The sequence below is a fragment of the Symsagittifera roscoffensis genome, chromosome 3 (genome assembly GCF_963678635.1).
Source record: "Symsagittifera roscoffensis chromosome 3, txSymRosc1.1, whole genome shotgun sequence".
Classification (NCBI taxonomy): domain Eukaryota; kingdom Metazoa; phylum Xenacoelomorpha; order Acoela; family Convolutidae; genus Symsagittifera; species Symsagittifera roscoffensis.
Genome location: NC_087064.1, coordinates 38,448,601 through 38,474,798, shown reverse-complemented (window position 1 = coordinate 38,474,798; position 26,198 = coordinate 38,448,601). Strand labels below are relative to the sequence as shown.

General features: G+C 38.9%; 2 protein-coding genes across 3 annotated transcripts in view; both read right to left on the bottom strand.

Moving 5' to 3' along the window:
• Nucleotides 1-14,812: 14,812 nt before the first annotated feature.
• LOC134841700 (pyruvate dehydrogenase (acetyl-transferring) kinase, mitochondrial-like) lies at nt 14,813-16,818 on the bottom strand. The gene is made up of 4 exons (XM_063857735.1): nt 16,798-16,818; nt 15,929-16,048; nt 15,504-15,617; nt 14,813-15,125 (listed from the first exon to the last, which is right to left on the bottom strand). Exons 1-4 carry the CDS (start codon nt 16,816-16,818, stop codon nt 15,009-15,011), a joined length of 372 nt encoding a protein of 123 aa, XP_063713805.1. The 3' UTR covers nt 14,813-15,008.
• A 2,045-nt stretch (nt 16,819-18,863) lies between these two features.
• The window catches only part of LOC134842820 (pyruvate dehydrogenase (acetyl-transferring) kinase isozyme 2, mitochondrial-like), a 28,875-nt gene continuing 21,540 nt past the window's right edge, over nt 18,864-26,198 (bottom strand). Inside the window, exons 5-11 of one of the 2 annotated variants that reach the window (XM_063859314.1) lie at nt 24,741-24,861; nt 24,615-24,659; nt 22,596-22,682; nt 21,512-21,756; nt 20,761-20,880; nt 20,341-20,454; nt 18,864-20,023 (exon numbers count right to left, since the gene is read on the bottom strand). In XM_063859314.1, the coding sequence (XP_063715384.1) occupies nt 19,862-20,023; nt 20,341-20,454; nt 20,761-20,880; nt 21,512-21,756; nt 22,596-22,682; nt 24,615-24,659; nt 24,741-24,861 (894 nt within the window). In that variant the 3' untranslated portion in view covers nt 18,864-19,861. The remainder of the gene's footprint in view (nt 20,024-20,340; nt 20,455-20,760; nt 20,881-21,511; nt 21,757-22,595; nt 22,683-24,614; nt 24,660-24,740; nt 24,862-26,198) is intronic. The other variant, XM_063859315.1, reaches the window with a different exon arrangement.

The following is a 26,198-nucleotide window of genomic DNA, read 5'->3' as shown; positions in this document are numbered from 1 at the left end:
GCGGTAAGTCGATTTCCTAATGTGTTGGGACTAGCTGAAATATGATAACGAAAGTTAGGCTTAAGGCATATATGGTTTTTCCGGTAGACTTTACCTTTATCAGTGATACAAGTAGATCAGTGACTTGATTAATTTTGAACTTTGCGACCTCAAATAAAGGTGTGCCAGATTGTCTATCAGTGAATTTCCGAAAGGCCTTCACCCACATAGGATTTTCCAAAAGAAATTTTTCCAACTTACTTGTTTTAGTCGGACGACGAGTATTCTGAGCGATACTTAATCTCTGGCTATGAGAGTGCCGGAGGTGTCGAGCTGATTGTCTGATCGTAAAACCTGAGGGTGTTTCTGGTTAAGCCATTTTTAAGAGTAATAGCGAGATCTGAGTGACAGCTAGCCCACTTCTTAAACACTAGTTTGCCACTCTTGGCCGGGAGGTTTCGTTTATACTGCGTCCAAACATTAGCTGCCTGCTTGAGGTCTGCCAACGCCTTGCAGGGTTTACTGACAGCTACATTTCGGTCAAGAGAAAACAGCGGTTTGAAGCGAGTGGCAATTGTAAGGCTTTTACTTCCTCTCGGGGCTACCTTGGCTCGGTCCTGACTGTAGTTCTGACTGGCGATTTAGTCCGGGGTAAGAAGATTACGTTCAAGTCCTTGAGCTGAAGTAGCATTTTGTATAACATTATTAAACGCTTTGAATCATTCTGTGTTTGGTTTTGTACCAAAATAAAAATTCACCGGCGATTTTTTAAGCACTGCGTATTTGCTTTTACGGATATCTTCAACGATTTGTTGGATCATCGACTTCAAATTACTAAAATAAGCATCAAGTTTTTCTAGTGCCTAGTTTACGTTTGATTGTGTTTATCGAGCGTTCAAGGAAGCCACTGCCCCGTTGATCTCCTAATGGAGAGAGGAGATGTTCCCTGCCTTTGCTGGAACAAAATTGTTTAAGTATGTCATTATTAAAACCTGACCTATGTTCAGTCCTGATAGATTGAGGCATGCCGTGAATACAAATATAAGAATCCAGGAAATCAACATTTTTCACTCCCGCTGCTTTTGTGATTTAGACTGAAGGGAACTTAGAGAAACGACCAATAGCAACTAAGAAGTAGATTTTGTTCGTCTGAGATCGAGCCAGCAAAATCTAGCTGAAGTTCTTGGTTAGGACCCGACAAAACAAGAAGAGAATTCGCGGTTTTAAATGCTTTAGTAGGCTTAAGAGTCTTACCAAACAACGTGCATTCGCGGCATTTTTCATAAGTATCGATGGCTTGTCGATTCATAAAGGGCCACCAGATGTATTCAGAGGCGGACATCATCGCTTCCTGCCCAGGGTGGGAACGGTGTAGCCTTTGGCCCAGAACTGGTCCATTCATGATTCGAGTTTGTTAAAAGTCATGTGTCTTTGCCGGCTTAGACAAACGGCATTTTCTCAAGGCCTTTAACAGTTGAGCATGACCCTCTTTGCGTGAAATGGTTCGCGCTGCAACAAAACGTGTTCTCGCGGCACGTTCTCTAGTCCGGTTGTACTGCCTAATCTGATCGATGCAGGACACCCTGCCCAGCTGGCGAAATCGTAAAGGGGGCGAGGACTGGGTCGAGAGAAGTTCGGCGAGTTGATCGGAAAAGTTTTCACAAAAGTTAGCAAATCAGTTTGGTCGGCAGTCGAATTGAGGATAGTATTAGAGTTTTTTGAGACGTTAGTGTTTAGATCATTCATTTCAATGTCAGGTTGTTCAGTATTGTTCAGATTTAGCATAAGCTGACTATTTCGTACAATTTCAGGTATGAGACAATGAAATCGAGACGGAGATTGATATCGACGATTTTTAATTTGCATACTGGTATTTGTTGGTCAAGGTTACTTGAGCATAACTCGACGCCCTTTATCGACAAGAAACTTGATTCCTGAATTTGCATAACGCCTTGTTAGTGGTCACTCTGCTGAGTGTCAATTACGACGCCCCTTACCGAAAGATGACAATGTATTGGCGGACAAGAAGTATGCCTCGGAAACGAAACGACGCCCTTTTGTGTGGATTAGTACTGAAGTTCGGCCTTCGTTTTGATTGGTGTAAGGAATCACCGAAAAAGTCCGTTTTTTGACCTGATCTAGAACTTGGACTATGTTTTTGATTCTCAACCATGAAATATGGATTACGTTCGAAAAGGTTCGCAAGACCAGAGTATCGCCAACAGTTCCAACTCTAGGGTACTTTTACTTCCCCTCCGCGTTATTGAGAAATCGAGACGCGAAAGCGATTGGTGACCATAATTTGGTTCAATTTCCGGCTCAAAGCATGCTCCTAGGCCATTATGGCTAGCGTCACATTTAATTCTGCATTTCTGAGAGGAATAGTAATGAGAGAGAGTGGGGATTTTGGCAACAAGCCCAACAATGTTCTTGAACGCCATTTCTTGTTCCTCACCCAAATGGCTTACAGGCTTTCAACGATTGGCGAAAATGCACTGTGTGTGTATGAAAATCGTGAATGATTCTCTGTAAGTGTTTCAGTGTACCCATGAACGAACGCAACTGTTTCAACGTTTTTGGAGGTTTGAGTGATTGAATAGCCTCAAGTTTCAAAAACTTTGGGGAGTATCCGTTCTCGTTAATCTCATAGCCCAGCCGAGTCAACTGACTTACCGAAAACTCGCACTTACTTGCTTTGAGCGCCCAACCCTCAGCATCAAGTCTTTTCATCACTACCTCAACAAGATATTCATATTGGTCATCTGGTACTTGTTTTTCCAGATCTGCACATTAATAGGCTTGGCGTTAAGATCTATTTTTATTGAACCATCCTTCTCCGCGGTTAACACAATAGGTGCAATAAAGTGATCGGTCGTGCACTTATCCAGCTTTCCGATATGTCCATCCTTGACCAAGGTCTTGATTTTTCCTGCCACCCTGTCCTGAATACGTATAGGGACTTTACGCCCTTTTACTTGCCGAGGAAAAAGAGGAACTTTGAAATGAGTATTAAATTTGTGATTTTTTTGAACGACCGAAACGATTGAAAACGTGAGCGTAACGTTTCGCGAAATAAGATTTCCAATAACTCGATTTGGGATCATGCGTTGTGTCTTCTAGAAATGAATGGTTTCAGCTCCTAAGTGAGTTGTCATCACACCCAATTTCTCATGTAGGTCCAGACCAAGAAGATTTCTTCTCCAATTCTCAGAAATAAGAAAAGTGCTATCTTCAACTTTCCACCCATTTGAGGAAACAGGAATCGTAACTGAACCGAATAACCGAATGGGACGTTTGTAATAATCCACGTATGTGGTTTATCGGATGCCGTACAATATCACGGAATTGAATAGACGGATTGCGTGAAAGTAATAAAGCTATCGTTCGTTTGTTGAGGAATGGGACCGGGCTTCCGGTATCGATAGTAGAAATAAAAAAACTAGGGCCTGACCGAAGATGAACACTAAGGCTCCTAGGCTTTCCCCCAGCTGATTTTGGCAATTCAATACTGTTTTTCTGCACTATAACTTCCAATTGGAAAACTCCGTATTCAGGTTCACTATCGTCCTCATCATCGATGAAATTACAGTCCGCTGCGAGATAGACAATTCCTCCTCTTCTCGAACCAGATTCACTCTTCGTTTTGACGACTTACAACATTTCGCAAAATGTCCACGCTTCTTACAGAGGTGACACGTGATCTCTCGAGCTAGACTTGACTTCCTGTGATCTGGATTGAAAGGATTAGCATAAAAATAGCAAGAATTATTGCCTTGGTTTTGACGGTTTACTTGGTTCTCAGGGCCACTACGCTTTCCTCGAGTAGACTTTATAGAAGAAGTTGCTTCATGTTTAACTTTAACGACATTCAAACTCCGATTATCAGGAATTGAGCTTATGTGCTCGCTGCTTTCTCACATTCCAACGCGAGTTAAAAAGTGCCATCCAAAAACCCCTTGGCCTTGATTAGCTGTTGAACATCGTCCCGAATCCCACCTATGAAAAAGTCTTCAAGAATTTCCTTCTGAGCATTCGACCAGTTGCATAAAGCGACTTGTGCACTTAAAGAGCATAAAGAGACGAAAGTGTTGTTATCCAACATGAAAACAGTGTTGTAGAGTTTTATACGTTCGACTGTATAATCACGTTTCACTTTAAATAATAGCTAGTGTGGAAAACTTTAAACCACGTCACACTGATGTAGGTTTATTGAAAAGAGTCTGCGAATCGCCTCTTGTCTTAATTTCCGAGCCAGAAAAAAAGCCGCGACTTTAACCGAGCTTCTGCCTCATGATGGAACTAATTTTGAGGCTTGTTTTAAATCTCTGCTGGATCGGCGAGATCGTGCGAAATAATATCATTCTTAAGACTTACTGCCAAGACGAATTGGCCGACCCACGGTTCCCACAAAAAAGGTTGGTCAATTGACGGCTTCGCCCACAATGGGAAGATTCCTAACAAGTCAGTCATGTTTTCGTTCACAGGAACTGCTGGCTGCACCATAACATTACCCGAGGAATTTTAACTCAAAAACTAGAAAAACAAAAAGATAATGTAAATTATTGATAGTAGAGTTGAATAATTATAGAAGGAGTAAAGCGGATACACCGAATCAATTTAACGTTGAATGAACATGTCTTTCCCGCAGAAAAGTTAACAGACAAAATCAACATCTAACTTTAATGTTGCAGAACAAGAGTGACCGTGTTCAACACGGTAACTCAAAATCGGTCTGATATGAACTTGACAATAACCAACTGCACAAAAAACCGCATACGATGAAAGGGATGACGAGTAAAGCACGAGGTAGCGAATGTCACCTCACGACACATGTATTTTTTTCTGCAATCTTAAACTTTTATTCTCTACAAAGGCGAAGCCTTGCCTTAAAAACACAAGCAAGAACAAAAAGTAGCTAAATAAGGCAATAAGAAAAAATTGAAACAGGCCTTAAAATATAAGAATTTTGCTAAGTTTAAGATTTGATCTGCAACCGAGTTTATGAGTCTCACGCAATAACCGAGCTGCGAAGCTTAATTAGCCACAAAATAAACACAAACACTAGCCACAAAAAAGCATAAATTAATTGCTACTAAAACTCTGATGCCGATCGTGATTCTAGCCGAATGGACAACAAATAATGGACAATTTGCCACCAATTAAGGAGTTTTATTAGCGAGTTAGGTTAGAAAAAATAAGGTTCGCACTATTACACAAGTGCTGCTGGCAAGTGAAATCAGTTTTCTAAATCAAAAACAAATTACCCTCATGAAAATGACGGAAAAAGTATTTGAAATATCGAAAACAATAAAAATAAAACTACCGGGAGGTAAGCCGACCAAAGATTGGACGAAAACAAAAAGTGAAATTAAGAGGTAGAAACAAAGTCTAATATCGGTTGCAAGGTTATTTCCCAATGGAGCGCTTTCAGTTGACAAAAAGTGTAACGGCTTCCACAGGACGCGCTATTAAGACTGAGCCTATACAATCTATTTCAAAAATCTGAAAACCAAGAACCGAAAAAAAATCATTAAGAGAAAAACAAATCACAAAGCGACTCAATTCAGCTTGTCAATTCATTTTTGCCAATATCTCAACTTTCGCCTGTGCCTTTGCCGGCTTAGACACGGCATTTTCTCAAGGCCTTTAACAGTTGAGCATGCCCCTCTTTGCGTGAAATGGTTCGCGCTGCAACAAAGCGTGTCCTCGCGGCAGGTTCTTTAGTCCGATTGTGTTGCCTAATCTGATCGATGCAGGACACCCTGCCCAGCTGGCGAAATCGTAAAGGGGGCGAGGACTGGGTCGAGAGAAGTTCGGCGAGTTGATCGGAAAAGTTTTCACAAAAGTTAGCAAGTCAGTTTGGTCGGCAGTCGAATTGAGGATAGTATTAGAGTTTTTTTGAGACGTTAGTGTTTAGATCATTCATTTCAATGTCAGGTTGTTCAGTATTGTTCAGATTTAGCATAAGCTGACTATTTCGTACAATTTCAGGTATGAGACAATGAAATCGAGACGGAGATTGATATCGACGATTTTTAATTTGCATACTGGTATTTGTTGGTCAAGGTTACTTGAGCATAACTCGACGCCCTTTATCGACAAGAAACTTGATTCCTGAATTTGCATAACGCCTTGTGAGTGGTCACTCTGCTGAGTGTCAATTACGACGCCCCTTACCGAAAGATGACAATGTATTGGCGGACAAGAAGTATGCCTCGGAAACGAAACGACGCCCTCTTGTGTGGATTAGTACTGAATTTCGGCCTTCTTTTTGATTGGTGTAAGGAATCACCGAAAAAGTCCGTTTTTTGACCTGATCTAGAACTTGAACTATGTTTTTGATTCTCAACCATGAAATATGGATTAATTTCCTAGATTTGTTGCTTGCTTCCATTTCTTGTGAGAGTTGATGAAACTCAAGGCTTTATTGAAGGCCTCAATGGACCTAATTACAAAAGTTAATCATATTGAGAAGGTAAAGGAGCGGTAAAAGTAGGGTAACGAAACATATAACCGACGATGCCTAAAATAACTTCGGGAACCTGCACTAGCTCAAAGTCAAAACGTAACAACCTATTAGCCTACCTGGATAGATGTGACTGAAACGATTTGTTATTGTAATTTTCATTTAGAGCGGTAATTATGGCTTTATGATCCGTTAATATTTGAAAACAATTGCCAAATAAATACGTTCGAAAAGGTTCGCAAGACCAGACTATCGCCAACAGTTTTAACTCTTTGGTACTTTACTTCCCCTCCACGTTATTGAGAAATCGAGACACGAAAGCGATTGGTGATCATACATTTGGTTCAATTTCCGGCTCAAAGCATGCTCCTAGGCCATTATGGCTAGCGTCACATTTCATTCTGGATTTCTGAGAAGAATCGTAATGAGATAGGCTGGGGATTTTGGCAATAAGCCCAACAAGGTTCTTGAACGCGATTTCTGGTTCCTCCCCCCACATGGAAAATTGTTTTTGACAGGCTTTCAACGATTAGCGAAATTGCACTCTGTGCGTATGAAAATTGGGAATGATTCTCTGTAAGTGATTCAGTGTACCCATGAACGAACGCAACTGTTTCAACGTTTGAGGTTTGAGTGATTGAATAGCCTCAAGTTTCAAAAACTTTGGGGAGTATCCATTCTCATTAATCTCATAGCCCAGTCAAGTTAACTGATTTACCGAAAACTCGCACTTACTAAATTTGAGCGCCCAACCCTTAGCATCAAGTCCTTTCATCACTACCTCGACAAGATTGTTGTGGTCCTCCACATCCCCTTGTGACCACCAAAATGTCGTCTAAGTAGCAAAGACACCGTCTAAGCCCTGTAAGGTGAAATCTATTGCCTCCTGGAACTCCGTTGGCATATCAGTCAAGCCATAAAATCTGTACGTTCCTGTTGGTTCTCCACACAAAAAAACTGAAATTGCAGTGACTGCTAGTTAAAGACGATAAAGGCAACTGACTGAAAGCATACTTTAGATCCAAGAATGTGAACCAGACCTTTCCAGGAATGTTTTTGGTAAGGATTTGTGCCACCGAGTCAATGAGCTTATGCATATTGGTCATCTGGTACTTGTTTTTCCAGATCTGCACATTCATAGGCTTGGCGTTAAGGTCTATTTTTATTGAATCATCCTTTTTCGCGGTCAACACAATAGGTGCAATAAAGTGATCGGTCGTGCACTTATCCACCTTTCCGATATGTCCATCCTTGACCAAGGTCTCCCGCGACCCTGTCCTGAATATGTATAGGGTTTTTACGCCCTTTTACTTGCCGAGGAAAAGAGGAACTTTGAAATGAGTATAAAATTTGTGATTTTTTTGAACGACCCAAACGATTGAAAACGTGAGCGTAACGTTTCGCGAAATAAGATTTCCAATAACTCTCATGGGATTTGGGATCATGCGTTGTGTCTTCAACTTTCCACCCATTTGAGGAAACAGGAATCGTAACTGAACCAAATAACCGAATGGGACGTTTGTAATAATCCACGTATGTGGTTTATCGGATGCCGTACAATATTACGGAATTGAATAGACGGATTGCGTGAAAGTAATAAAGCTATCGTTCGTTTGTTGAGGAATGGGACCGGGCTTCCGGTATCGATAGTAGAATTGAAAAAATTAGGGCCTGACCGAAGTTGAACACTAAGGCTCCTAGGCTTTCCCCCAGCTGATTTTCGCAATTCAATACTGCATTATAACTTCCAATTGGAAAACTCCGTATTCAGGTTCACTATCGTCCTCAACATCGATGAAGTTACAGTAATCTAAATCAAAAACAAATAACCCTCATGAAAATTACGGAAAAAGTATTTAAAATATCAAAAACAATAAACCTAGAACTACCGGCAGGTAAGCCGACCAAAGATCAGACGAACGCAAAAAGTGACATTAAGAGGTAAAAACAAAGTCTAGTATCGGTTACAAGGTTATTTCCCAGTATAGCGCTTTCAGTTGACAAAAATTGTAACGGCTTCCACAGGACGCGCTATTGAGACTGAGCCTATAAAATCTAACTTAAAAATCTTAAAGCCAAGAACAGAAAAAAAATCCTTAAGAAAACAGCAAATCACAGAGCGACTCAATTCAGCTTGTGAATTCATTTTTGCAAAACATCTTTACTTCGTGCATCTCGAAAAATATAAAGTACAGATCTTGGGATCCCATGGTACGCTTTCTAGACCGAGTGCAACCGGGTTTTGAGTGTTTATGAGACAAAGTCACAAGGTTTTTAACGTGACACCCTTCTTGAACATACGAGCTTTCCTTGAGGTAGTCAAACTGCATGGAAAAAAAACACCTTAACCAAAAACTGAAAACTGAGTACTGAGCTACCCTACTTGTTCGCCACATCGCCAACAGGAAGTGGACCAGTCTCAATGAACTCAAGAATACCGGAAAAAAAAGACTTTTTTCAGCATTTTATAACTTCCGAGGAAAAATTCATTTAGAACTTCTATCAATTTCAGAATTTTAATGAATGATTGTCACTGAAATTAATTAGAGAAAACTGTCAATAGGTAATTTTCTCTTTCCCTAAGAAAACTTAAAATGAAAATCCACATTGAAAACTCAAGTCATTCGCGTTTTTTGCACCATTTGCACATTCGTAATTGGAGCACAGTTTTTTTCCTTTTTGCAAAGGGAGGAGAATTGAACTTTGAAAGAAAGAAAAGGTCAAACCACGAAAAACCAACCTTGACGATGATCAAATTCTATCAAAAACAACATTGCGACCTAAATAAGTGTCTTCACTTCGTTCATTGACACTTGGTTGAAAACCATTAATTTATTACAAATAAACACCCATAGGATATCATATGCACCATTATGAAAATACCAATGTCAAACTCAAACTATTGTCAATATCATTTTCGGTCAACAAATTTGCACGAAATTAACCAATCCTAAACTGCCCATTTAGTCTTCGAAGACCAAATACTATTCAAAATCTAACTGATCTAATACGGACTAATTTTTTTACGAATTAAGATGCACGAAATTTGCCAACAATTTAACAGCTTTGTCTACAAACAGCACATGAGACTCATCTTAAATTAGAAGACTCAAAGCCAAGTCCTGATTGAACTGGCGGTGAACTGGGATAAGATGACAGCTATTAAGACAACGAATCATTGAGGACAGCGATTCTTTAAGTTTTGTATTCCTCTGGTACTGATAAATAAATTCTCAAACACTTGTTCAGCAAATGTTACAACATAAAACGCCCTTTAATCCACACATCGTATTAACAGATGCCGTCTTATTTGCCACACACAAATTAAATGACATTCGATATTTATTTCAACCTTTCATTCCTGCTTCCACTGAGAATTGATTTAATTCTCTATCAAAGCAGATGTATCAAATCTTTTTCAAGCAATATCACCGCTGATTAAATTAATTATTATTTCAACGTTGATTTAGGCAGAAAAAATCAGTCACTATCTGCTCTGAGATTGATGAAGTTTGAAATAGCAATAATATTTTTTTAAAATCCCTAATGGCTACTGCTGTGTTCTGAGTTTATGAAAAAAGTTCAGGTTGATTCGTTGGTTGTCAAACACTTCGAGAGTACGTCATCAGGTCACTTTCCAGGATGTTTCTCCTCTTCTACCTCGCTGCTGTTCGTCATCTGCTTCTGTGAAGGAGGATGAGTCCAGTCTGAGATAGTCTGGGTGCCAAGTACTGCCGTTTGGTGGCCGAGTTAAACACTGGAAGATGCTCGAAGCTATGTGATGAGAACGCCTTGAACACCACATTTTAGTTTTTTTTTTGCCAAGATGATGACCGTCATGAAAAGAAAAAAGACCCGGTTAATGTCTTTTTCAAAACCTATAAGGGATCAAATAAAACAAGAACAACGGCTGCTGTTCAAGTTTCAAAGTTAACAAAACAAAACATTCTGAGTTTTTAAAATACTCTAGCAACGGAGGAGGCTAACAAGTTAACAGTTTACGGCGTTTTGAAAAAAATGTTGTCTTTTCGGCGTCATTAAATACGTCAAAACTTTATTTGGGTATCTTTACTGACAAAACTGCCTGCCTTTTAATTGATGCAAAACACAACCGAATACAAAGCTCTTTCCCACATCTGTGATCGAAGCTCGAAGTTCAACTTTCTTACATTGAGGTAAATGATGGCGTCTGTACCCAGTCTCTCCTGTGGACACAATATCAAGTCCCCGTTGAAGTATCTCGCGTATATTCTGGACAGAGGCAGTCCGTATCCGTAGCCGGCCTAAAATTACCTGTAATTGTTCGAACAGCCCCATACAGCTCTTTTCATACCAGAGAAAGCATTTGGCTTTTTTTCTATGCTTAACAGTTTTGCAATTTTAGCTTGCTTAACTCCGTCTACTTTCGCCTTCGATCGAGCTAACTCCATCTAATATAAGTCAAATAACTTTTTTCTTTTTTCCCGCACGAAAGTTATAAGTTTCAGTTAAGCAAAATTCCCTGTTGTATTTCATACCTTTTTAGGCGCTGCGCTGAGACAGCAAAACACCAGAACAAAATCTCAAAAATTAACGGAATCGTAACTTGTCATACCAGAGGAGTAGAGTCTCCTCCGTGGGTAGAAATGTGCATGGGCAGCTTGGCAGTGGTGTACAGATATTTAAACAGAGTACACGTCTCCGGGTGGGGGAAGCCACCTCCCCTGTCACTGATCTAATCAAACAACACGCGTACTTAACTTAGGACTCCAAATCCCATAAATTGAACCGGTTTCTTAAAGTTCTATAGAGCTTTTATGAAAAAACGACAAAATATAGAATGTGGCCGATGTAGAAACAAACTTGTGAAGTCCATGGAGCAGCAAAACATCCAGAAAGAACAAGTTCTTAATGAGAACAGCATTGGGAGGGTTAATACTAAAAGTGATGAGCAGGGGCGGATCTAGGATTTTCTCGAGGGGGGGGGGCGGATTTTCAAAAATAAAAACTAAAATTTTGTGACTTTTTTAGGTCGACCAAAATTATTTTGTGAGCTCTCCCATATTACTGTAAAGACCCTATTTTGACCAAATTTTGTGCGCCGCAGTCAAATTTTTGAAAAAAGGCTAAAAAAAAGACTTTTTTTAGGAACTTTTTGGAAAATTTTGCCAAACCTCAAAATTAGTATATTTATGCACCGAAGACGCCTTTAGAAAAATTTTAGGGTCAGTCAGCCAAAAATGGATATCTCAAAATAGTACAAGGGGAAATCCTTTGACTCGGCAGGGCGTCCGCCCCCCCCCCCCCCTCCTAAATCCGCTGGTGGTGATGAGGACAGACGAGGATAACCTTGATCAAGTCTTCTCATCACTACCTCCACAAGATTGTTGTGGTCCTCCACATCCCCTTGTGACCACCAAAATGTCGTCTAAGTAGCAATGACACCGTCTAAGCCCTGTAAGGTGAAATTTATTGCCTCCTGGAACTCCGTTCGCATATCAGTCAAGCCATAAAATCTGTACGTTCCTGTTGCTTCTACACACAAAAAAAAACTGAAATTGCAGTGACTGCTAGTTAAAGACGATAAAAGCAACTGACTGAAAGCATACTTTAGATCCAAGAATGTGAACCAGACCTTTCCAGGAATGTTTTTGGTAAGGATTTGTGCCACCGAGTCAATGAGCTTATGCATATTGGTCATCTGGTACTTGTTTTTCCAGATCTGCACATTCATAGGCTTGGCGTTAAGGTCTATTTTTATTGAACCATCCTTTTTCGCGGTCAACACAATAGGTGCAATAAAGTGATCGGTCGTGCACTTATCCACCTTTCCGATATGTCCATCCTTGACCAAGGTCTCCCGCGACCCTGTCCTGAATATGTATAGGGTTTTTACGCCCTTTTACTTGCCGAGGAAAAGAGGAACTTTGAAATGAGTATAAAATTTGTGATTTTTTTGAACGACCCAAACGATTGAAAACGTGAGTGTAACGTTTCGCGAAATACGATTTCCAATAATTCGATATGGGATCATGCGTTGTGTCTTCTAGAAAGGAATGGTTTCAGCTCCTAAGTGAGTTGTTAACACACCCAATTTCTCATGTAGGTCTAGACCAAGAAGATTTCTTCTCCGATTCTCAGAAATAAGAAAAGTGGTATCTTCAACTTTCCACCCATTTGAGGAAACAGGAATCGTAACTGAACCGAAAAACTGAATGGGACGCTTGTTATAATCCACGCATGTGGTTTCTATCGGATGCCGTACAATATCCCGGAATTGGATAGACGGATTGCGTGAAAGTAATAAAGCTATCGTTCGTTTGTTGAGGAATGGGACCGGGCTTCCGGTATCGATAGTAGAATTTAAAAAAATTAGGGCCTGAACGAAGTTGAACACTAAGGCTCCTAGGCTTTCCCCCAGCTGATTTTCGCAATTCAATACTGTTTTTCTGCATTATAACTTCCAATTGGAAAACTCCGTATTCAGGTTCACTATCGTCCTCAACATCGATGAAATTACAGTCCGCTGCGAGATAGACAGTTCCTCCTCTTCGCGAATTAGATTCACTCTTCATTTCGACGACTTACAACATTTCGCAAAATGTCCACGCTTCTTACTGAGGTTACACGTGATCTCTCGAGCTAGACTTGACTTCCTGTGATCTGGATTGAAAGGATTAGCATAAATCGCAAGTGTAATCACAGTTTTCTAAATCAAAAACAAATAGCCCTCATGAAAATGACGGAAAAAGTATTTAAAATATCAAAACAATAAACCTAGAACTACCGGCAGGTAAGCCGACCAAAGATTAGACGAAAACAAAAAGTGACATTAAGAGGTAAAAACAAAGTCTAGTATCCGTTACAAGGTTATTTCCCAGTATAGCGCTTTCAGTTGACAAAATTTGTAACGGCTTCCACAGGACGCGCTATTGAGACTGAGCCTATAAAATCTAACTTAAAAATCTTAAAGCCAAGAACAGAAAAAAAATCCTTAAGAAAAAAGCAAATCACAGAGCGACTCAATTCAGCTTGTGAATTCATTTTTGCAAATCATCTTTACTTCGCGCATCTCGAAAAATGTAAAGTACAGATCTTGGGATCCCATGGTACGCTTTCTAGACCGAGTGCAACCGGGTTTTGAGTGTTTATGACACAAAGTCACAAGTTTTTTAACGTGACACCCTTCTTGAACATGCGAGCTTTCCTTGAGGTAGTCAAACTACATGGAAAAAAACACCTTAACCAAAAACTGAAAACAAGTAACAACTGAGTACTGAGCTACCCTACTTGTTCGCCACATAGCCAACAGGAAGTGGACCAGTCTCAATGAACACAAGAATACCGGAAAAAAAAAGACTTTTTTCAGCATTTTATAACTTCCGAGGAAAAATTCATTTAGAACTTCTATCAATTTCAGAATTTTAATGAATGATTGTCACTGAAATTAATTAGAGAAAACTGTCAATAGGTAATTTTCTCTTTCCCTAAGAAAACTTAAAATGAAAATCCACATTGAAAACTCAAGTCATTCGCGTTTTTTGCACCATTTGCACATTCGTAATTGGAGCACAGTTTTTTTCCTTTTTGCAAAGGGAGGAGAATTGAACTTTGAAAGAAAGAAAAGGTCAAACCACGAAAAACCAATCTTGAGGATGATCAAATTCTATCAAAAACAACATTGCGACCTAAATAAGTGTCTTCACTTCGTTCATTGACACTTAGTTGAAAACCATTAACTTATTACAGATAAACACCCATAGGATATCATATGCACCATTATGAAAATATCAATGTCAAACTGTTGTCAATATCATTTTCGGTCAACAAATTTGCACGAAATTAACCAATCCTAAACTGCCCATTTAGTCTTCGAAGACCAAATACTATTCAAAATCTAACTTATCTAATACGGACTAATTTTTTTAACGAATTAAGATGCACGAACTTTGCCAACAATTTAACAGCTTTGTCTACAAACAACACATGAGACTCATCTTAAATTAGAAGACTCAAATCCAAGTCCTGATTGAACTGGCGGTGAACTCGAACTGGGATAAGATGACAGCTATTAAGACAACGAATCATTGAGGACAGCGATTCTTCAAGTTTTGTATTCCTCTGATACTGATAAATAAATTCTCAAACACTTGTTCAGCAAATGTTACAACATAAAACGCCCTTTAATCCACACATCGTATTAACAGATGCCGTCTTATTTGCCACACACAAATCAAATGACATTCGATATTTATTTCAACCTTTCATTCCTGCTTCCACTGAGAATTGATTTAATTCTCTATCAAAGCAGATGTATCAAATCTTTTTCAAGCAATATCACCGCTGATTAAATTAATTATTATTTCAACGTTGATTTAGGCAGAAAAAAATCAGTCACTATCTGCTCTGAGATTGATGAAGTTTGAAATAGCAATAATAATTTTTTAAAATCCCTAATGGCTACTGCTGTGTTCTGAGTTTATGGAAAAAGTTCAGGTGGATTCGTTGGTTGTCAAAAACTTCGAGAGTACGTCATCAGGTCACTTTCCAGGATGTTTCTTCTCTTCTACCTCGCTGCTGTTCGTCATCTGCTTCTGTGAAGGAGGATGAGTCCAGTCTGACTTAGTCTGGGTGCCAAGTACTGCCGTTTGGTGTCCGAGTTTAACACTGGAAGATGCTCGAAGCTACGTGATGAGAACGCCTTGAACACCACATTTTAGTTTTTTTGTTGCCAAGATGATGACCGTCATGAAAAGAAAAAAGACCCGGTTAATGTCTTTTTCACAACCTATAAGGGATCAAATAAAAACAAGAACAACGGCTGCTGTTCAAGTTTCAAAGTTAGCAAAACAAAACATTCTGAGTTTTTAAAATATTTTAGCAACGGAGGAGGCTAACAAGTTAACAGTTTACGGCGTTTTGAAAAAAGTGTTGTCTTTTCGGCGTCATTAAATACGTCAAAACTTATATTTGGGTATCTTTACTGAAAAAACTGCCTGCCTTTTAATTGATGCAAAACAACCGAATACAAAGCTCTTTCCCACATCTGTGATCGAAGCCCGAAGTTCAACTTTCTTACATTGAGGTAAATGATGGCGTCTGTACCCAATCCCTCCTGTGGACACAAGATGAAGTCCCCGTTGAAGTATCTCGCGTATATTCTGGACAGAGGCAGTCCGTATCCGTAGCCGGCCTAAAATTACCTGTAATTGTTCGAACAGCCCCATACAGCTCTTTTTATACAAGAGAAAGCATTTCGCATTTGTTGTATGCTTAACAGTTTTGCAATTTTAGCTTGCTTAACTTCGTCTACTTTCGCCTTCGATGGAGCTAACTCCATCTAATATAAGTCAATATTTTTTTTCTTTTTTCCCGAACGAAAGTTATAACAGTTTCAGTTAAGCAAAATTCCCTGTTATATTTCATACCTTTTTAGGCGCTGCGCTGAGACACAAAACACCAGAACAAAATCTCAAAAATTAACGGAATCGTAACTTGTCATACCAGAGGAGTAGAGTCTCCTCCGTGGGTAGAAATGTGCATGGGCAGCTTGGCAGTGGTGTACAGATATTTAAACAGAGTACACGTCTCCGGGTGGGGGAAGCCACCTCCCCTGTCACTGATCTAATCAAACAACACACTTACTTAACTTAGGACTCCAAATCCCATAAATTGAACCGGTTTCTTAAAGTTCTATAGAGCTTTTATGAAAAAACGACAAAATATAGAATGTGGCCGATGTAGAAACAAACTTGTGAATTCCATGGAGCAGCAAAACATCCAGAAAGAACAAGTTCCTAATGAGAACAGCATTGGGAGGGTTAATACTAAAAGTGATGAGCAGGGGCGGATCTAGGATTTTCTCGAGGGGGGGGGGCGGATTTTCAAAAATAAAAACTAAAATTTTGTGACTTTTTTTAGGTCGACCAAAATTATTTTGTGAGCTCTCCCATATTACTGTAAAGACCCTATTTTGACCAAATTTTGTGCGCGGCAGGCAAATTTTTGAAAAAAGGCTAAAAAAGGCGTTTTTAGGAACTTTTTGGAAAATTTTGCCAAACCTCCAAATTAGTATATTTATGCACCGAAGACGCCTTTAGAAAAATTTTAGGGTCAGTCAGCCAAAAATGGATATCTCCAAATAGTACAAGGGGAAACCCTTTGATTCGGCAGGGCGTCCGCCCCCCCCCCCCCCCCCCCCACCCCCCTAAATCCGCTGGTGGTGATGAGGACAGACGAGGATAACCTTGATCAAGTCTTCTCATCACTACCTCGACAAGATTGTTGTGGTCCTCCACATCCCCTTGTGACCACCAAAATGTCGTCTAAGTAGCAATGACACCGTCTAAGCCCTGTAAGGTAAAATCTATTGCCTCCTGGAACTCCGTTGGCATATCAGTCAAGCCATAAAATCTGTACGTTCCTGTTGCTTCTCCACACAAAAAAAAACTGAAATTGCAGTGACTGCTAGTTAAAGACGATAAAGGCAACTGACTGAAAGCATACTTTAGATCCAAGAATGTGAACCAGACCTTTCCAGGAATGTTTTTGGTAAGGATTTGTGCCACCGAGTCAATGAGCTTATGGATATTGCTCATCTGGTACTTGTTTTTCCAGATCTGCACATTTATAGGATTGGCGTTAAGGTCTATTTTTATTGAACCATCATTTTTCGCGGTCAACACAATAGGTGCAATAAAGTGATCGGTCGTGCACTCATCCACCTTTCCGATATGTCCATCCTTGACCAAGGTCTCCCGCGACCCTGTCCTGAATATGTATAGGGTTTTTACGCCCTTTTACTTGCCGAGGAAAAGAGGAACTTTGAAATGAGTATAAAATTTGTGATTTTTTTGAACGACCCAAACGATTGAAAACGTGAGTGTAACGTTTCGCGAAATACGATTTCCAATAATTCGATATGGGATCATGCGTTGTGTCTTCTAGAAAGGAATGGTTTCAGCTCCTAAGTGAGTTGTTAACACACCCAATTTCTCATGTAGGTCCAGACCAAGAAGATTTCTCCGATTCTCAGAAATAAGAAAAGTGGCATCTTCAACTTTCGACCCATTTGAGGAAACAGGAATCGTAACTGAACCGAAAAACTGAATGGGACGCTTGTTATAATCCACGCATGTGGTTTCTATCGGATGCCGTACAATATCCCGGAATTGGTTAGACGGATTGCGTGAAAGTAATAAAGCTATCGTTCGTTTGTTGAGGAATGGGACCGGACTTCCGGTATCGATAGTAGAATTTAAAAAAATTAGGGCCTGACCGAAGTTGAACACTAAGGCTCCTAGGCTTTCCCCCAGCTGATTTTCGCAATTCAATACTGTTTTTCTGCATTATAACTTCCAATTGGAAAACTGCGTATTCAGGTTCACTATCGTCCTCAACATCGATGAAATTACAGTCCGCTGCGAGATAGACAGTTCCTCCTCTTCACGAACCAGATTCACTCTTCATTTCGACGACTTACAACATTTCGCAAAATGTCCACGCTTCTTACAGAGGTTACACGTGATCTCTCGAGCTAGCCTTGACTTCCTGTGATCTGGATTGAAAGGATTAGCATAAATCGCAAGTGTAATCACAGTTTTCTAAATCAAAAACAAATAACCCTCATGAAAATGACGGAAAAAGTATTTAAAATATCAAAAACAATAAACCTAGAACTACCGGCAGGTAAGCCGACCAAAGATTAGACGAAAACAAAAAGTGACATTAAGAGGTAAAAACAAAGTCTAGTATCGGTTACAAGGTTATTTCCCAGTATAGCGCTTTCAGTTGACAAAAATTGTAACGGCTTCCACAGGACGCGCTTTTGAGACTGAGCCTATAAAATCTAACTTAAAAATCTTAAAGCCAAGAACAGAAAAAAAATCCTTAAGAAAAAAGCAAATCACAGAGCGACTCAATTCAGCTTGTGAATTCATTTTTGCAAAACATCTTTACTTCGCGCATCTCGAAAAATATAAAGTACAGATCTTGGGATCCCATGGTACGCTTTCTAGACCGAGTGCAACCGGGTTTTGAGTGTTTATGAGACAAAGTCACAAGGTTTTTAACGTGACACCCTTCTTGAACATACGAGCTTTCCTTGAGGTAGTCAAACTGCATGGAAAAAAAACACCTTAACCAAAAACTGAAAACAAGTAACAACTGAGTACTGAGCTACCCTACTTGTTCGCCACATAGCCAACAGGAAGTGGACCAGTCTCAATGAACTCAAGAATACCGGGAAAAAAAAAAGACTTTTTTCAGCATTTTATAACTTCCGAGGAAAAATTCATTTAGAACTTCTATCAATTTCAGAATTTTAATGAATGATTGTCACTGAAATTAATTAGAGAAAACTGTCAATAGGTAATTTTCTCTTTCCCTAAGAAAACTTAAAATGAAAATCCACATTGAAAACTCAAGTCATTCGCGTTTTTTGCACCATTTGCACATTCGTAATTGGAGCACAGTTTTTTTCCTTTTTGCAAAGGGAGGAGAATTGAACTTTGAAAGAAAGAAAAGGTCGAACCACGAAAAACCAACCTTGACGATGATCAAATTCTATCAAAAACAACATTGCGACCTAAATAAGTGTCTTCACTTCGTTCATTGACACTTGGTTGAAAACCATTAATTTATTACAAATAAACACCCATAGGATATCATATGCACCATTATGAAAATACCAATGTCAAACTGTTGTCAATATCATTTTCGGTCAACAAATTTGCACGAAATTAACCAATCCTAAACTGCCCATTTAGTCTTCGCAGACCAAATACTATTCAAAATCTAACTTATCTAATACGGACCAATTTTTTTACGAATTAAGATGCACGAAATTTGCCAACAATTTAACAGCTTTGTCTACAAACAGCACATGAGACTCATCTTAAATTAGAAGACTCAAAGCCAAGTCCTGATTGAACTGGCGGTGAACTCGAACTGGGATAAGATGACAGCTATTAAGACAACGAATCATTGAGGACAGCGATTCTTTAAGTTTTGTATTTCTCTGATACTGATAAATAAATTCTCAAACACTGGATCAGCAAATGTTACAACATAAAACGCCCTTTAATCCATACATCGTATTAACAGATGCCGTCTTATTTGCCACACACAAATTAAATGACATTCGATATTTATTTCAACCTTTCATTCCTGCTTCCACTGAGAATTGATTTAATTCTCTATCAAAGCAGATGTATCAAATCTTTTTCAAGCAATATCACCGCTGATTAAATTAATTATTATTTCAACGTTGCTTTAGGCAGAAAAAAATCAGTCACTATCTGCTCTGAGATTGATGAAGTTTGAAATAGCAATAATAATTTTTTAAAATCCCTAATGGCTACTGCTGTGTTCTGAGTTTATGAAAAAAGTTCAAGTTGATTCGTTGGTTGTCAAACACTTCGAGAGTACGTCATCAGGTCACTTTCCAGGATGTTTCTTCTCTTCTACCTCGCTGCTGTTCGTCATCTGCTTCTGTGAAGGAGGATGAGTCCAGTCTGACTTAGTCTGGGGTGCCAAGTACTGCCGTTTGGTGGCCGAGTTAAACACTGGAAGATGCTCGAAGCTACGTGATGAGAACGCCTTGAACACCACATTTTAGTTTTTTTTTGCCAAGATGATGACCGTCATGAACAACGGCTGCTGTTCAAGTTTCAAAGTTAGCAAAACAAAACATTCTGAGTTTTTAAAATATTCTAGCAACGGAGGAGGCTAACAAGTTAACAGTTTACGGCGTTTTGAAAAAAGTGTTGTCTTTTCGGCGTCATTAAATACGTCAAAACTTATATTTGGGTATCTTTACTGACAAAACTGCCTGCCTTTTAATTGCTGCAAAACACAACCGAATACAAAGCTCTTTCCCACATCTGTGATCGAAGCTCGAAGTTCAACTTTCTTACATTGAGGTAAATGATGGCGTCTGTACCCAATCCCTCCTGTGGACACAATATCAAGTCCCCGTTGAAGTATCTCGCGTATATTCTGGACAGAGGCAGTCCGTATCCGTAGCCGGCCTAAAATTACCTGTAATTGTTCGAACAGCCCCATACAGCTCTTTTTATACCAGAGAAAGCATTTCGCATTTGTTGTATGCTTAACAGTTTTGCAATTTTAGCTTGCTTAACTCCGTCTACTTTCGCTTTCGATCGAGCTAACTCCATCTAATATAAGTCAAATAACTTTTTTCCCGCACGAAAGTTATAACAGTTTCAGTTAAGCAAAATTCCCTGTTATATTTCATACCTTTTTAGGTGCTGCGCTGAGACAGCAAAACACCAGAACAAAATCTCAAAAATTAACGGAATCGTAACTTGTCATACCAGAGGAGTAGAGTCTCCTCCGTGGGTAGAAATCTGCATGGGCAGCTTGGCAGTGGTGTACAGATATTTAAACAGAGTACACGTCTCCGGGTGGGGGAAGCCACCTCCCCTGTCACTGATCTAATCAAACAACACACTTACTTAACTTAGGACTCCAAATCCCATAAATTGAACCGGTTTCTTAAAGTTCTATAGAGCTTTTATGAAAAAACGACAAAATATAGAATGTGGCCGATGTAGAAACAAACTTGGGAATTCCATGGAGCAGCAAAACATCCAGAAAGAACAAGTTCCTAATGAGAACAGCATTGGGAGGGTGAATACTAAAAGTGATGAGCAGGGGCGGATCTAGGATTTTCTCGAGGGGGGGGGGGGGGGCGGATTTTCAAAAATAAAAACTAAAATTTTGTGACTTTTTTTAGGTCGACTAAAATTATTTTGTGAGCTCTCCCATATTACTGTAAAGACCCTATTTTGACCAAATTTTGTGCGCCGCAGGCAAATTGTTGAAAAAAGGCTAAAAAAAAAGGCGTTTTTAGGAACTTTTTGGAAAATTTTGCCAAACCTCAAAATTAGTATATTTATGCACCGAAGACGCCTTTAGAAAAATTTTAGGGTCAGTCAGCCAAAAATGGATATCTCAAAATAGTACAAGGGGAAACCCTTTGATTCGGCAGGGCGTCCGCCCCCCATTCCCCCCCCCCCCCCCCTCCTAAATCCGCTGGTGGTGATGAGGACAGACGAGGATAACCTTGATTGAGAGTTCGCTGGGACCCTGTGCGATGGTGACTGTCACAGGAGGGATGTGTTCGCAGTGCTTGCCATGGTACTCGACTGTGGCGCGCATGGCATTCTTAAACAGTTCGAAGGCCATGTGATGCAAGTGGGAGGGAATGTACGCCATCTTTACATCACAGCTGCTCTCGTCTTTCAGCTGCAGGCCAGGAGCAACCAAGTAGTACTCCTCGCACAGATCCCGCGCATTCTCATAAGCATCTAATAATAACAAATCCTATTTCATTATCAAATTATAGCCAATTTTTCATTCTGATAAAAAAAAACACTTTATTCTAAGACATCTGTTGTATACTCAAAACCACAAAAAAACGTAAGAACAAAACACAGAGGCGAATCGGAGCTTCGCACCACTTGTGATACAACACAATAAAAAAAAATATATATTAAGGCGAAAAAATAGGTCTACCAAAATTTAAATTTTCGTATGTCTCGATAGAACTGCATTATAGGCAAACATGCCAGACATTTGAACACTTAAACAGCAGCGGAACAAAAGTTACGAAGAGGAAAATAAGCCGAAATCTTAGAGTATACACAGGTTGAGCCGAAAAAGATTTTATGAATTTTTTCAACCTTTCATCAAGTCCCCCTTCCCGCTGAAATTAGATTGAACGACACTTGCAATTGCATTTGCAATGAAAGTTGCTTACAGCACAAGCAAAACCGTGCTGTGTCAACTTAGCCGACAAAACTTGAGCCGACAAACGAAAGTCCAAAAATTCAATTTTTAGGCTGCGAGGACATCGGTATTAACCCTAGGCCAAGTGAGAACGAACCTGTAATTTGTTGAGGTCCAATAATAAAGCAATTAAGAAAACCAAGCAAGATTTGTAAGAAAATTTGTTTGTTCCCGATTGCAAGACACTTGCACTCGCAAGTGTAAAAAACATGTGTTTCTTTAAGTGTGTCAGGCTTCTGTACATTCTTAGAGGCTGCAACTTAACAAAAAATATATAATCCAAACGGAACGTCATGATAAGTATCGCTCGAAAAAATTCTTCCTAAAATGGTTTTAAATGTAATCGACATGTTTTAACCTTCAATAACATGTGAAATATTGCACTCTGGATCTATCAGCCCAACAAAGCGAGGATGTCCGGAGTCAATGTTTGCAAAGCCACTTCCTGTCAACACCAATTTGCATGAACCTCTGTCGCAGCTGTGCATAGAAAAAAAAAGTCGCACAAATTGACCCAGTACATTTTTCTTTCTTCAGACCATGTTGGGCGGGTTCTGCTCATCCGCTCAGCCAGTACATCAAATGATATCATATATTACACGCAATTTTATCCTATAAAAACTTTGAAAAATTTGACCTTGTAGCGGCACAAAGCTACACTCTTTGGTACTTTTTTCCTGTATCCAGTTTTGACAGCCCACAGTTATATTTAAATCTAAGCGCTTCCCCAGCAAGTAATAACTTTAACAGAGCTAACGCCGTTCACATGTAATTTATAAGTGCGTTTCAAAAGATAACCGCGATAAGTTTTGATAAATTATTTGATTAATTGTCATTTATCTTAATAATTCTATGAAAAAATAATGTACTATACGTATTTTCGGCGGGTTCATATGGTACCTGGTTTATACACCATATTTTTTTGCGCTCGGCAGTAAGTAATAAACCATTTTAGGTGAAAACGAATAACTCCGTCAAAAAAAAAGCGCCAAGTTCAGAAAAATCGATTTAATTTTGCATATTTTTGCGAGGGAATTCGGATTCCGTTGCTTGTTTGCAAGTCTCAAAATATGTAAAACCACTTCTTTTTTAAATACCCGGGCACTTTTCCAAGGAGTGACATTTCTTTGGTGCAGTTGACCCTTATTCAAAAAATATACGCAGCTAAACTCATATCCTGAGCTTAGCGGCGCAAATGATGTTTTTGATTTGCTCATGGGAGGGAGCAAAAGCAAAAACAGTGAAATGATTTTATGCATTATAGCATGAATTTGATCTTACTTACTAGTCTGGCGATTAAGGAGGCTCTTTTTAATATAACTTTGTCAGTAATTGCCCCGGTAGTTGCAGCGTAATTTTTAATTAAAAATCCATTTTTGCGGTAAAAATTTGAGCCTGAATTTCGCAAAAACAAATTAAACCATATTAATTCTGCTAAAAAACTGAGCAAACGTTGTCTTCATCGCTTTTTGTCTAAAATCAACCCAACTGGAGAATTTATAATTTTTATGCCTTTTGTCCGATAATTTAAATCAGCACTGTATAATAAATTAAAAGAAGTTGGAGCGGACAGAAAGAGCAAGCTGCCATTTTTGAGCATTTTTTTTCAGCAAATTTCAATTTTTAGGCGACCTTGAGATAATTGCCTGAAATGATTAACTTTGTATGTTCCAACTTTTTTCAACTATATTTCAACGCCATGTTCCTGCTTAAAGGTCAGAATTATTAGTAGTAGCAAAAAATTCGGACAGACATAATTAGTTAAAAAGTGCATTTAACGTAACTTGGAAAAGTTTGCACGCAAAAACTAATTTTTCAGACCAAAGTTGTGCCTCCGCGTTGTCTGAAAATACAAAATTTCAAGCAAAAATCTGTAAAAATGGAACTATTGTTCTTTTTAATTAATTTTTGTCAGTCCGAACTTTTCACAGCTCTCTACATTGATGACACTTTTGACTATGTCCAAAAAATTTGATGAAAACTATAATAACAAATTGGTTATATCATTTTCGGTTAACGAATCTGAACGAACTCTATGTACCTAAAAAAAGCTCATTTCGACGTCGGATTTCAGTTTAAAACTGATTTCCACGCTTAATTGTTCCACGCATTAAATTGTTCAAGGTCACTGATATTGACAACCCTTCGTCATCAACTATTTAAAGCTTATCGGCTCAGCGGTTTATCAACTGACCGGTTAAAATTGAAAGAGGCTCTGAGATTTGAGGCATATTTTCATGCAAAAACGTTTGGCTTAACAGGGCCTTGGATTTAAAATGCGCTGGAAAAAAGTTTGTTTCAGGGTCTTGAATTTTAAATGAGCTTGAAAACTTTTTATTCATTCAAAAAAAGATAAAATATAAGATTAGATAAGAACCGCAATGATAGTAACCATCACCTTCTTCTTGTTCGCTGATGAAAACTGAAACAAAGGCAATTTACACAAACAGTTCACCGCATTGCAATAATGGATGGCTATAAACAACAACTCTTGGTTCCCTACTGTGCTGGAGGAGCAACATTCGAATGGATATCCTCATCATGTAGAACCTGTCCAGGAAATACTGAATACTGGCATCAGATGCATTGTCTATTTCACTAGTCGCTTTCAGCTCAAGAATACCCTAAGCGAAAGGAACATGGGTGAAATCTATTCCAGTAACATTGGCTAAATCCTTTTTTTGAAGAAACTATTATTTACAGCAACAGGTTGCAGTGAAAGTAGCACAGAATTATACAACAACCGATTTCGTTGCAAATTAAATTTAACTTGAGTTACCTAACTTTTCTTTGAACTTTTCAACTAGCCAGCTGTCTTCAGTTTTTAAGGAGAGAGATCAGAAAAAGAAAGATATCCTAAAATTATCAGTAAAATACAACTGATAAAGCTAAGGTGGTTCCCACTACAGCGATAATTCTCTTACATATCGATCAGGGGGCTAGAAGCAGAAGAACAAGAATAAGTTAATTCAACTCAAATAAACTGATATAACTAAATAATCAAAATACAGCGAGAGATATAGCGACTTGAAAAGGGTAAATAACGATATCAGCCGAGAATATTTGTTTCCAAATTAGTTATTAATGATAACCATTATAATTATTATACTAGTAATTTATAAATAATTAAACAAAAAAGTCCGACTGGGATTCGAAGCCCCTTTTCCGGAACTCCAATCGAGCATTTTACCACTAGACTAAAGAACTGTGAGTGTGAAACTTTAGAGCATTGAAAATCAAGCAAAAAATTCTCTTTTTTTAACGATCATTTCAATCCCCACCTCCTACCTTGCTTTACCCTCTTCCTTTGTTTCTTTCCCTACTACCCTGATTACCCTGCTTATAGCTCTGATTTTTTCCCTTTCCTCTGTACAACAATCTTTATCCAATCATTATTTATCAAGGGTTCCAGTCGGGAACCGAACCCGTACCCCAGGGGTTCAAGTCCTATGTGTTAGCCACTAAGCCATGGATCCTTAGGAAAAGATAAAATTATTCAATTCACTATTTTTCAAAAAGTATCCATCTCTGAAAACATGAGCTAAATCTATAATTCCATTTCTTGTTAAATTTCCAATTTTATTAGGTAGTAGTCCATTTGATTGTAGGGCAATGTAAAGCTTCCATGCCCCATAACAAATGAAAAATTTTCCAGCTTCGTGCGACAAAATGATTGCCTTAAAAGTGGTTTATCGGCCCTACGGGTTGCAAATTTTGGACTTTCAAACTAACAAATCATTAATATAGCATTTAGAATGAAAATTATTGATAGATCTTAGAACAAACTTCAAGAGATCATAAACAGAGTATTCCATGTCGAGCGAAAAATCTCTTTGTTTACGGAAAAAAATGAATTTCAAACTTTTTTTTTGAAATATGAAAATTTGGTGAGGAGCTGTATAGCTGCAACAACCATAAACAAGAATTACGTATTGCAAAATGAGTTTGATATCCGATTTGT

Coding starts and splice junctions, on each gene's coding strand:
- LOC134841700 (XM_063857735.1), bottom strand. CDS start 16,818: ATGCCAACGGAGTTCCAGGAG. Junction 15,618..15,928: donor GAGGAGACTCTACTCCTCTG/GTATGACAAGTT, acceptor AGGTAATTTTAG/GCCGGCTACGGATACGGACT. Junction 15,126..15,503: donor ACGCCATCATTTACCTCAAT/GTAAGAAAGTTG, acceptor GTGGTGTTCAAG/GCGTTCTCATCACGTAGCTT.